The sequence below is a fragment of the Halyomorpha halys genome, unplaced genomic scaffold (genome assembly GCF_000696795.3).
Source record: "Halyomorpha halys isolate HHAL.00 unplaced genomic scaffold, Hhal_1.1 Scaffold539.1, whole genome shotgun sequence".
In the NCBI taxonomy this organism is placed as follows: Eukaryota; Metazoa; Arthropoda; class Insecta; order Hemiptera; family Pentatomidae; genus Halyomorpha; species Halyomorpha halys.
Window position 1 is genome coordinate 551,193 of NW_027113761.1, and position 13,626 is coordinate 564,818.

At 31.7% G+C, this 13,626-nt stretch overlaps 1 protein-coding gene across 1 annotated transcript in view; it reads right to left on the minus strand.

Annotated features, from left to right (window-relative positions):
- Nucleotides 1–1,715: 1,715 nt before the first annotated feature.
- The window catches only part of LOC106684033 (pleckstrin homology domain-containing family J member 1), a 12,256-nt gene continuing 345 nt past the window's right edge, over nt 1,716–13,626 (minus strand). The window contains exons 2-5 of the mRNA XM_014425865.2: nt 11,717–11,799; nt 8,864–9,033; nt 2,624–2,696; nt 1,716–2,541 (exon numbers count right to left, since the gene is read on the minus strand). Of these exons, the coding sequence (XP_014281351.1) occupies nt 2,296–2,541; nt 2,624–2,696; nt 8,864–9,033; nt 11,717–11,799 (572 nt within the window). The 3' untranslated portion in view covers nt 1,716–2,295. The remainder of the gene's footprint in view (nt 2,542–2,623; nt 2,697–8,863; nt 9,034–11,716; nt 11,800–13,626) is intronic.

A 13,626-nucleotide genomic window follows, 5' to 3' on the forward strand; every position in this document is an offset into this window, starting at 1 on the left:
ATTTGGATAGTGTTTTTGAATTATTTAGTAAAAAATTGCCAGTCTCAAGAAAGAAATTTAAGGATTATAAATTAATTTTTTATTTTTTTTTGTATTGTATAAGCTTTTTACTTTTTTTTTTAATTTTTCAATATATCTCCCCCTTATTATGTATATTATCATTTTAAGTTTATTTTTTAACTATTTCTTTAATTTGTTAATACTCTTTACTACATTATACTCTTTACTAACATTATTTTCAAATGTAACATATTTTAACCATCAAATGCCCCACCACTCCATCTATTAACTGTCACCTCATTTCCTTGGCTGCTTACCATCTGATGACGGGTATGATTCCTATCTTGTTCTCACCTTTCTTTATTCTTGATTTTACTCTTATTCCATCTCTTGTGTGACAGTATTTTTATCTATTGTTATTTCTGTTTTCTTTAATTGTCTAAAACCTTTTGTTAATCTTATTTAATTTTAAGCTTCACTGTACAATTTTTTAAAAATTCTTAATTGACATTTTTCATTTATTTTTACCCCATTTAAGTGTTTATATCATTTTTTAGCCTTGAAGCCCTGCAACGCGGGGTGAAATGTTGGCTCATAATAAATAGTTTTCTTTAACCTCATTCGGACTATCTTCCTTTTATTATTACATACGGTCAATCATCTATCTTCCAGTATCATTAATCATTTACTGACCACAGTTCCCAATTGGGATCGAGGATTCTACAATTTAAAAAATATTTTTATTTCACCAATTGCTCTGTGAATTTAATTACAATTAAATATAATCTTTAATAATGTAAAAATATTTTTTCCTGTTTCCTAGCAACATCTAAACTGATTCCAAAAATTCGTAAAAGTGTAATTTTTTTAAACAATTTGTTTTCTTTTCTTTTTATATTTTTCAAAACTCATATTATTATTCCAAATGTACTCTTAACATGAAAATAAATTTATTACAAAAAGTTTAACACATAAAGCGTGATTGGTCTTCAAACTGTTATGTTCCCAATTGAGAACAAAGGCCTGTTCTGCTTATACTTAACAAGACAAACTGAGAAACTATGAATCTTGTTTTTATAATGGAATAAATACAATGGATCCTAACTATAAAGCGGGTCAAGAGAAAATCGAATTAACGATGTTATAGTAGTAACCATGCTATAGCAGGGACATAAATATAGGATTGGAAATAGGTCTTCCTATCCTATTTACACATACATATGTGTAATAATCAGTCATAAAAAATAAAGTAAAAAAGTTTTGTTTATTATAAGATTGTGACTATGGTCAGACCTGCTTTATATCTGAATTAGCAAAATGATTTTTTTCAATATTGTTTTATTTATTTTGAAATTTTTTTCAAAAACTGAAAAGATGTTTTTATGGATGGAGATACAGTGAATATTTAAATTATTAAGATAATATGGAAAAAATAGCCCAACATTCGGATGACAAATTTGAAATTAGCCAACCTCTGGATGACAATAGAGCACTTATGAAGTAGTACAGAAAATATTTTTAAATAATAGTATCCATTCCTGTCATTTGTAAAAAAAACTTCCAAGGTTGTGTAAAGAGCAACAAAAGGCTTGATAGAGATTTTTATTAATCCATTTGATTAACTTATAACTTAAGTTTATACCAAATATTATAATTTCCAGCTAAGCTTACGATATCAGGATAATATACACATAACAAGGCTTATTTCAAAAATATATATTTTTTAAAATATAAAACACACATTTTTTAAATTCATATTTCACCTTATAAAAGTGAATTTAAAATACATTAAAGTAAATCACAGTCTTTATATTTGTTTAAAATTAGATATAAATATAGATTCTTAAGTAGCGTCTTAATATATAATAAATAGTTATTGTACTTCAGACTTATTATTACGATATTTAATTCATTACATTATTACGATGTTTAATTCATTACATTATTACGATGTTTAATTCATTACATTATTTACCACTTTAGTACTAGAGAAAGACCAAGTATAAATAACTGGACTATGCTAAGTCCAAACAAAATTCATAAAAATAAACTAAAAAAAACTTGAACAATTTAATTTTCTATATACAGAATCAACAAAGGACCAAGATGGGTGGGTAAAAATAACACTATTAAGGTAAATGGCAAATAAGTTATAAACTGGACTATAGAAAGAAGCCCAAACAAAAAATAACTTAAAAGACTTTAAACAAGTGTTTAAAAAAAATCTTTAAATTTTAGGTAAACAGGAACAAAGAACCACTATGGGTAGCACATCATAAATGCAAATTGAAAAACTTACAAGACAATAAGATCTACTTCACTTTTAGTAGAACCACCACCACTTGTACTTGCAGGTACCTCAGTCGTGCTTGCAGGTACCTCAGTCGTACTTACAGGTAAATTATATTTACTATCATCGGTTTCCTCTTTCTTTCTTCTACTTTCAGTCTTCTCATTATTGATGTTTAAATTCTCTAAACTAACATCTATATTAGAAAAATTGAATACTCTTTCCTCCAGCCTTCTTGTTTTGTGACCCGCCTACAAAAAAAGCAAAATAAACAATTAAAAAAAAAAAAAAATCAAGGTATTTAAATAGAATTCTGAGAAAATGAATATGAACCTTGATATTTCTTTCAGTTCTTTCTTGAATTCTTTGCTTGAGGTATTGCAATTTTTCTTTCAAATGGCTAAACCTAAAAGAAAGAAATATTTAAGTTATTTTACATATAACTGCACCTATAAGCATTACATTATTTTATTACAGTTGCGTTCATTAACTGACATACATATTTAAATAAATTGATTGATTTGATCTATACCTTAGAATTAAAAGAATTAATAACACAGATCTAATAATTTTGAGATGTCTCATGAACCATGGCTGAAAATTTCAATTAATACAAGAATAATCAATATCTACTTTATTATAGGATACATAAAAATATCACTATCTTACATAAATAAATATTTGAGATGTTGTCCAGGAGGCATAGATAAGTCTCAAAAATGTTAGTTTTGTAGATTGGTCCTTAAATTTCTTTAATGAGGGTATTTAATATAAGGGTAATGGAATTAAAGAAATAGACATACAACTATATTAAATCAAACTCAAAAGCAATGGAGGATGCTGCATAATGAAAATCCATTCTTTAAAATTAAATAAAAGAAAATATGAAACCTCAACTATAATGAAATGTATTAGTATTCAAACATATGTGATCAGATAGTGCTTTCCCCTCTTATTTAATATTTTATAGATACAAATCAATATATTGACATCAGAGTGTATAAGAAACAAATTATTATTGATGAATCACCAAGAAACCCCAGGTTGGGTGAAGTGTCACAGACAAGATTCAAAAGCCTTACCTGAGGCTGAGATAAAACAACCTCAAAAAGCTTGATAGCTCCCTATTAATATGAAGAATTTAATAATTTGAATAATTATAGAGCTAGAGGAACAATACATACATATGTGGTGCTACACTCCATTACAGGGGCGGTGCCTACTTTAACACCCTTCGCCAGTTATTGAGATCAATGCCACAGCTCTCTAGTATCGAACTCCAAGCAGGAGCTTTTGATCTTCTGATACCAAGTCCTCCTATCTAACAATTGGATGACCAACTTGCCTTTTTCCATGTAGTTTTTGAACTACTGGTTTTGATATCTGGTGGGAGGAATTAGTCCAGCAAGTAGGCCTTTTTGCCAACCCCTAATGGCAACCAGAATTGCTGCTGCTTACTAACTGTTTAGGTTTTCCATGGTAAATCTTAAGATCCTAATAAAGATTTTGCACTTTGATAGTTTCCTTGCTCTGTGACAGAGCAATTGATGTTTGATGAGGTTTTCGCTTGAAGTAGTCATGATGATTTTGGTGTTTAATTTAAATGTTTAAACTCATAGGATGGATTGATGTAGAGCTTTACTGATGTCAGATTTTTTAATTGGTCAATACTTTTCTTTATAAAAGGATAACTGTTGGTTTACTAATGTATATATAACATTATTTTACATATAATTTAACACTGTGCATCTAAACATTGTGATGGCGGTTTTTGGGTGAAAAAGATGTTCAGGTTATAAACATTCTTGCTAGACTCTTTTTAATGCTTCTTTTTTTTTCTGAGAGATTAATTCGCAATATTTATTAACCTGAAAATGATATCCTAGAAAGGGTGCTATTGAAAAAAGACATATTTGTTCTCTAATTCTCTAAATTGTGGTAAAAAAAACTTCCACTTTGTCCAGAGTAGGAAGGTTAAAACGTTTCAAGAGTTCTGACAGATTATGTGAGGTTTCACCTCTGGTTATATACCATGACTTTATGTGTTAAGTAATTTTGATTATTTTTTAACTTTTTAATAAAAATTAATTAATTAAACCGGATTAACTGAGCAAGTTTTGTATTTGAAATATCATATTCGATTCATTAACCTTTTGCACTCGAATATGTGAACATGGTTAAATAGTGACTATATGTCGCCACTAGATACTGTTTAGTTGTTTACATATGTCATACAAAAAAAAGTCTCGAGTGCAAAGGGTTAATTACAGTTGAATTCACACATTTAAATTCATGTAATATATTATATGTAACCAAAAGAAAATTAATGTCGGATTATAAATTCTCATAAAGTTTTTTTTGGTCCTACTATCCTTAGCCATTGCTTGGTGTAGGTTGTTGGACTTCATGCCTAAGTGGCTAGGGAATAATTGGTACCTGCACACCTGATCAGGTATTAAGCAAAAGGCCAGGTGCTCTGGACTTTAGACTCCGGCTTTGGACTTACATGTTCTCATTATTAAATAAAGCCTTATTTTCCCTAATAATAACTTTCTTTTTGTTTGTTGCTCTTTCAAACCCAATAAATCCCTGAGAACCTTTTTCTTGGGACCACTGAGAAATAAATATTAACTGCTCCAGGTTAGAATCGAATCCACGATGTTCCGAACCGAGCGCTCTTGGACCTACGTCCAACCTGCACAGCCATCATGTCCCAAGTTTTTGAACTAGCATCTTCTTGGGTTTCTCAGCTTCAAATTATTTCAATATTGCAAAGGGGGTCAAACAAGGAGACAGCCCTTTGTTGTTCATGGATGAAGTGGCATTCATTTGTAAGAGAAGAACGGACAGGACATTCCTGGGATATAGGAATCTTAATCCTGTTGTGATACAGCTCATCATCTACGTGGTATTGATTACCGACTCAGTAGAAAAGTTGCAACTGACAATTGTGGAATGGTATGAAGAGCTCCAACAAAAAGGGATGCTTATAAATACCAACAAAAGTGAGATCCTACAAGTTGGAAGAAAGAAGGAAACTATCCATCTATGCTGTAATGGAGAATCAGAAGTGATGACAGACTTCACTTAAATGGGTACAGTAATAGACAGATCTGTGAAAGTAGACGCAGAAATATCTAACGACAGAATTAACAAGGCAAATGCAGTTTACTACCAGATATGTAACACTGTGGTAGGGAAGAAAGAAGTAGGCAAAGATGACAATCTACACATTTTCAATTTTTCAGTGACTGAAAAATTTCCTAGGAGTTAGAATACGAAAAAATTAATGCACTAAACAAAGTTTTTTTTCACATTCTAACTCCTGAAATTATTGATAACAATAGCTCTATTTAAAAAATAGGTGACACACATTTTTTTTCCAATAAACCTCCAATTATCTACATATGCAAATCTAAATAAAAAAAGGTTTCATATTCATCTTTTTTAGGTAATTTAAAGAAAACTCAACAGTGATACTCCCTTGGATTTGTTTTCAAGCATTATGTACATAGTTTCTATAAATGTGGGCAGCATTTTGCAGGTTTCTGATAGATGGTTCTCCCTCCTAATGATCAAAAAATTCCATAACTACTTTACTGAAGACAATACAAGAAAATGCATAGATCAGTTGCAGAAGGAACCAGTACTAGTGATTCCTGACTTCCAAAAGCAGTTCACGCTCACAACAGATGCTAGTAAGTACGTGATGGGAGTAGTGTTGTCACAGAAAGTTGAGGTAGGAGAGTGTCCTGTGGCCTACACTAGTAGGCATCTCACAGAGGCAGAAGCACATTGGAACAAAAACTACTAGTGATAGTATGGTCAATAGAGCATTTCTGACCCAACTTGTTCAGAAGATTAGGGTCCAGACGGACCACAGGCCCCTGCAATGGGTGGGAAAGCTAAAGGAATCGTCGGCGAGAATTACAAGGTGGAAAGGGCAGTTGAGCCAGTACAACTTGGACATCACATACAAACCTGGCAAGGAAAACGATTGGTTCTCGTGAGCAATAATGGTAAACGCAGTGGAAGATGAACAGCAATCAGCCTTACCAGAGAACCAGAACAAACCTTACCAACTAATCACAGTGGGCTGAACAAGACTTCACAAGCATTGCTGGTGGGGCATGAAATGCATAATCCAAGAGATTCTTGGGAAATGCTAGGTGTGCCTCAGTACAAAGTATGATCGGCACCAACCCTGTGCAGCTCAAAAAGAGACCCCTACCACGAACACACTGCTCAGTGACTTAAGGGTGGATTCTTTCACTTGGAAAGGCTATAAATGAGTCACAGTCATCGATGTATTCAGTAAGGTGGCTATGGCATACCCAGTACAGGACAGATCAGGGGAAGCAGTTTTATGCGCCCTTCGGACATGGTTCCAATTCTATGGTGTGCCTGACAGAATTTGTTCCGACAATCGGAAAGAATTTGAAAATATAAGCATCAGAGAGGAAATTAAAATATTGGAAATGGTTTGGCACCTCAACATCCAAAAAGCCGCAGAGGGATAGAGCGACTCTATATAACTATTTCTAGTGACCACCTTTAAGTGTACCAGCTAGAAAGGAGACTGGAACCTGATGACGCCATGGAACGGACAGTTGCAGTATAGAACCAATTCATAAACACAGTCACGGGGGGGGGTTTGCCATATTTGAAATTCTTTTTGGGATGTGGAGGCGTCGACGGGACTACTGTGGTACTTTGCCGGGAGAGGATGAAATGGCCGGTAATGCTTTGGCCATGCAAAAGTTATGGGCCAAAGTCAGGAGCAGGATTCAAAGGGAAAAAAGTAGAAGAATGGTACAAATGGAGACGGAAAGTAGATATAGCACAATGGAGTGAGTACTTCTTGAAATAGTGTGAGCTGTTGATCACTTTATAATGTGATTTTGTGCACCGTTTTTCCTGGAGCTCCCAATACTTCCCCTTCTTTACAAAAACTATCATGATGTTTATTCAGTATTGCCTCTTTCCAACTCTCTCTCAGGTTTATCACGCCCATTCTCGCTTACCGTCATACACGAGCTTCTGACAGCTGTACCTCCTCATTCCAATTCCAATATCCCACTGATCCCCACTATTTTTTATATTAGCTACCACTTCTTCCAAAAGATCTGGTAGTCAATGATTATATTTTCTCATTATATGGACTGTTATCTTCTCTCCTTGAGCCTTCCTCCCCTCCCCCCGCTACCCAATTCCATTTCTGTTTTCCCTTCAATGCTGCAAGGCCTACCCAGAGTGATCAACTGAGTAACATACTCTGTACATACCTGTAGTTCCCTCTCTTCGCCACTGAATCTCTCTAGGGCCTCTCAGCAGACGATTGTGTTATAGCTCCCAGTGTCCACCAGACAGCTTACTCCTCTTTTCGCTCGTATAATAGGCAAACCGCCATGCTCTTCTCTCACATGGTGGTTCTCCAACGTGCGGCCACCCATCTGGGAGTACACTTCCCAAAACTCTCCTCGATTATAGCTGTTTCTCCGGTTTTTCTGCAAGTCCTCGTCTTGCCTTGACCACAGAGACACCTACCACAGATGCACTGCTCAATGATCTACAGGTCGACACTTTCACTTGAAGAGGGTATAAATGGATAACCATAATTAATGTCTTTAGTAAGGCGGCAATGGCACACCAGGAGCTGGACAAGTCATTGTAAGCAGTGTTGGGAGCTCTCCAATAGTAGTTTCAATTCTACAGAGCCCTGTAGGGCATCTCATCAGATTCAGGCAGAGAATTCGACAGTGCCATGATTCAAAAATCTGTTCTCAAATTAATGTATTGCTATGAGAAAGTTAGTTTCCGCAGCCCTGAGTTGCTGCCTCGTTCCAGCCGGCAACCACTTCATTCCATTCTCCTTCTGCTTGTAAACAGAAATGTATTTTTCTCTTTATGACCGCTGTATAAATGCCATAATTACACGGAACGTCTCATTGGTTTCTGTGAATGGTTCTGCAAGTGCCTGTAAGGCCACATTTTTAAAAATTTATTGTTAACTTATTGTTTCTGCATCTTATTTTCCTTATTATTCGATTGGTGTTTTTTTAACCTAATTTCAGTAACTTCTATATTAAAAAAACACAAAATGCTCTTTATAGATCAACATCGGACCATCCATTCAGAAGGAAATGGAAATTCTGATGCGTCCCATGAAGTGGTACATTTAGACTTAAGATAATGTCCATTTTTTCTAATGGACTCTCGGACTACAAGAGGTATTTGATCCAAACTGATGCTTGTCAACAGTCAGTCACCAATTCATTGAAGTCCAACGACAACCCATGGTAAATGCTGAGCCCCCTTGATTCACACTAAGGAATGATGAGTCTTAGTGTTCTCACAGTCTGATTTTCAGCCTTTTCTTGATGGTCATAATGCCGTGAGAACAAGTTTTTAAGCTGGATCTCATATTTAACGTAATATTTATAAATAAATTAAATAATAATATTCATACTGCATAACAAACTTAACTAAAACAGAATAATTTACAGAGTTTAACATTCATTTTTTAAAATCATTGAACAATATTAAATAAGAGATTTAATTTAACAAACTTACGATGAATTTCGGAGGATGCATATCCAGGAAAATACTACATCTTCGGATCTGGCCGAAAACAAATATTTTACTTCAGGTTCATAATTAAATGATATGGAAAAAGAAAATGGCACTTCACTATTTTCTTCATATTGTACGTCATAATTTTCAAGGATAAAGACACCTGCAGGCTGTTAAAAAAAAGTCAAATAATAGTAAAAAAAAAAATTTCAATATTGACTAATAATAACAAAAAATATTAAAAATTTTAAAGTTAAATATATATTACAAAACATGAAATGATAGTAACTAAGTTATGATGAGAAGGAGAATGAAAAAAAGTGATTCTGAGGAAATGTTTACTTACTAACAATTACAGTAATGTACAAAAACAAAAATTACTTCTGACCACAAACTAATACTGATAAGGTTGCAAATGTAAATGAAAGAAAGAAGAGAAGTGGATTGTAAAAGTTATAAATTTAAGAAGGAATTATATAGAAAAAGTTATATGGGCAAAGGCAATTAGCCTGAATTTTTAAGATTTTAAAAAAGAAAATGACATCAAAATGAAGGTATCCTTGAGAATGACCTGAGGGTCAAAACTTTGGAAGGTTTGTAAAGAATAAAGTTGAGAAAAAAGGATCAAATTTATTTTTAAATAAACTAAACCACTCTCAAACAAGAATATATTAATAAAAATTAATTAAAATAGATATTATGTGTAAAAAATATAGATATCTAAAAAAAGAAATTTATGTATAATATACATTTAATGATGTAGACATAAAAGTCCTGAAAAAATGAGAATAGGAGAAGAAAACAAACAACACCAACATTTTTATAGTAAGTTACAACAAATACTTCTTTTTTTGTATGTATAAAACAATATTTAAGTTGTGTGCCTGGAGTGAGTGAGAATTGTAGTTAGAGAATGACCAATGAATTAGGGCCAAAAATAATATAAAACTGTTATAAAAATATTTATTGTTAATAGTTTGATAAAAATTGTAAGTGTAATGATGTTTTCCTCAATAATTTTGACTGAGACATAATATTTTATTTTCTACTTTAATTGAGAGAAAAAATTGATTAACTAAAAATTTCTAACTATGAAACATCATACAATTATTCATTAAATTACTAAAATTATCCAACAAATATTATCATAACATCCTCTGACTACTTGGCATTCAAAAAAACATAACTTTAACAAAAAATATTAAATTTGTTTTTCCAAAAAGCAATTTTTTGGTAGTCTTTTATATTCAAATTTTTTGCATGCACCAGTGATTGAGAGTCAGAAATTGACAAAATAATTTTAATATGAAATTTATTTTAGCAAAGTGACATTTTGCATCATAAAAACTTCATAATTGAACTGACCATCGTCTTAGCCATTGTTAGCAGAGCTTAGATTAATAGAGAATGGCCATTATTAACAAGTAGTTATGCATATTATTATTGTAGAAGCTAAATGTAGAAGGATTGGCTGAAAAGGTAATGCACACCTGCTTGTACAGCAAGAACAAAATGACCAACAGGAGCATGCCATGTGGCAGGTGAAAGAAACATTTTCCCTTTATAAACATGAGTAGGTTTAAGGTCAGTGAAATCATCCATTTTATTTTGAGAAGCAGAAGTATGGAGATGTTTTTGAGTGATATATCAACGTAAATGAAATATCATGCATTAATCATATTTTTAACTGCTGAAAAGAGACAACTGAGATTCATTGTCATTTAAAGGTTGCTTATAGTGGTGATACTTTTGAAAGATCTAACGTAATTCGATGGGTTATAAAATTATGTGATTACGAGCATATATCTACCATGGCCTAGACGGTGACTATATTTGGAAGAATAAATTTTATTGCACTGATTTTTAATGAACTTTAAATAAAACTTATTCTATGTACAATTTTGTTAGTTGCTAAGAATTTTGTTATTTATATTTTAATGACCAAGCCCCAGATTTATATGCAATTGCATGTTTTTGTTTATTTAAGTCGCTAATCAAAATTCTTTATGAATCAGTACACCCAGACACAGTTAGCCAAGTTTTATTTTCCATATTTGAGTATAAATGCATGTATTTGCATATTTAGACTATTTCAGTTTAAACAAAACAGAAATAATAAATTAAAATGCAAAAATTGAGATAAAATTCCAGATTACAATCGAAAGTTCATATTCATTTAATCAGGAATACAACAAACAATATAATAAATGTTATCTTCAACAATTCACTTTTAGTAATAGGTATGGATTTTTTCATTTCCGGAATACCACTTCTCCTTCTTGTCTATTTTAAACATTATACTCTGTTTCGAGTTTAGTTTGTTCCTCACTTCCCTTACGAATGGTAACAGTTATCATTTTTAAAATGCCAAAAGTAATAACTTCATTTAGATCACAATTAAAATCTTGGAATAAACCATCTAAAACCAAAGATGAAACGGTCTTAACAATTGATGGAAAAAATATCTATTTCAACCATTACTCAACAAACCATATTTGAATCACAGATTGACCACCATGTTAACGTGCACGTTACTTGATCATGGGTTGTGTTTAGAAGCCTCAACCAACAAATAACTTCAATTTGCTAACCAAGAGGAATGAAATAACTGCAAGAATGCGTATTGATCAATGATATAATTTACATGTAGTTGTTTAACCAAATCGGCCTCTCAGTTTTTGTATATCCTGCAAATTCTTTTTATCTTCAGATCCAAAACTAAAATTTTAAAAGTATTTAGATACAATAAAATATCTCTTACATAGTGTGATTTCCAAGATCAGGAGAAAGTCATGCAAGGTGCAGTAGGAAAATGCTAGCTTAAATACAAAAATAAAAAATTTAATGTCAAACCTCCTTCAGCATGGGATGTGTTTCATTCATTTTAAAGTAGAACAACATATTGTGCTTGAGTTTGAACCAGCGCTCTTTGAAGCCTGCAAAAAAAAAAAATATATATATAAAAAATAGAATATCAGAATAATTTAATTTAAATGACAATAACTGATGCTTTAATATTACAAAATTGTTATTTACATAATTTAACAATCTAACTAAACATCTATGCAATATATTTTTGACAATTTTTCAATATCTCAATATCGGCTTTTTAAAAAATATATATTGTTTTGAAAACCATAAGTATTTGAAAATTTAATTTTTATACTTTAAAACTAAATAATTGTTCTTTTCTTCCAAAAAATATAACCTTTCAATAAATTCAACAACCAGGAACAAAATAAACCCTAAAAAAGGACAAAACGTAGATTCACAATGTTTACTCCAACTTCCTTCAATTCGTATCATCATTGCTAAGGGCCACAAGGCCACTGAGAACTGAAAAGCCTACAGAGGCCTTCTCCCAAATTTATCGTAAAGTTCAAGGTAGTTTTATACTTGGTCTCCATTCTTTCTTGTCAGTTGTTCTTATATTTCCCATGTGGATCTCAAAAACTACCTAATTAGTACAAATATAAGTTTTGGTTTTCATGTTCTCAACTTGTAATTTCTTGTCAATAAGCACTAGTACTTTGTGATATTTAATGACAAAACATCTAGTTAAAGCTAGTTTCAATAATAATAATATGCATAACTACTTGTTAATAATAGGTCATTCTTTATTAATCTAAGCTCTGCTAATAATGGCTAAGATGAAGGTCAGTTCAATTATGAAGTTTTTATGATGCAAAATGTCACTTCGCTAAAATAAATTTCATATTAAAACTAAAATTATTTTGTCAATTTCTGACTCTCAATCACTGGTGCATGCAAAAAATTTGACTATAAAAGACTGGACCAAAAAATTGCTTTTAGAAAAACAAAGTTAATATTTTTTGTTAAAGTTATATTTTTTTGAATGCCAAGTAGTTAGAGGATATGATGATAATGAAGTGAGTAATGAGAAAAAAAAGAATAATCTCATAGTATGGATCAAAGAAGTCTGATAAATTCACATGTTTCTACAACTCAGAGACCTACTATGCTACAGAATAAAATTTAATGAACACATTTAAAACCTCTAATATTACAAAATCACTCCATAAGTAGAAACCTTGACACCAACAGCTTCATTGCCTCCTGCTTTTATTGACCTCCTAAAACTCATAAACCTAAAAACTCTCCATTTTATAACTTCCCAAACCAATTCTTATACTTGATGCTTACCTAATTCTTCTTTTCCTCTCTAAAAACATATGCCATAATCCTTATGACATTCACAATTAGTTCCACCAATGCTAACAATTAATTCCTTGTAATATATCTGAAGACTTCATCAAAAGATGATTTTTGATGTTGAAAGCCCCTTACTTTACTTACATACCTATTGATAAAATACTCCTGAAAGTAAAAGAAACTTGGTGGTTCCTTGAAACCTATACCTTCCTTAACCAGTCTCAATATTACCATCACTGCCTTCGTGCCAAGATAAAGAAAAATTAATTGAAGGAAATAAAAAATCCCTTTCCTTCTCCCGACCTCCTTATACAAGAAATCCTGACAATATTGCATCCACTAACGGGTACAAAAAAGAACAACTTATTCTGGCATACTTTAAAATTACTATTCAAAACTGTTTATTAAGTTTTAAGAGATATAAGAAAACAAATTTTATACGTTAATTTAAAAAGTAATGAAACTTATTATTAAATATAACTATGGTGTCAACTAATAAATAACAAGACAAATAATATATACAAGAGTACTCCTTTTAATCAAGAATTAGATATTGAAAATCAGAAAAGAGGTATTTATTTATTTATATA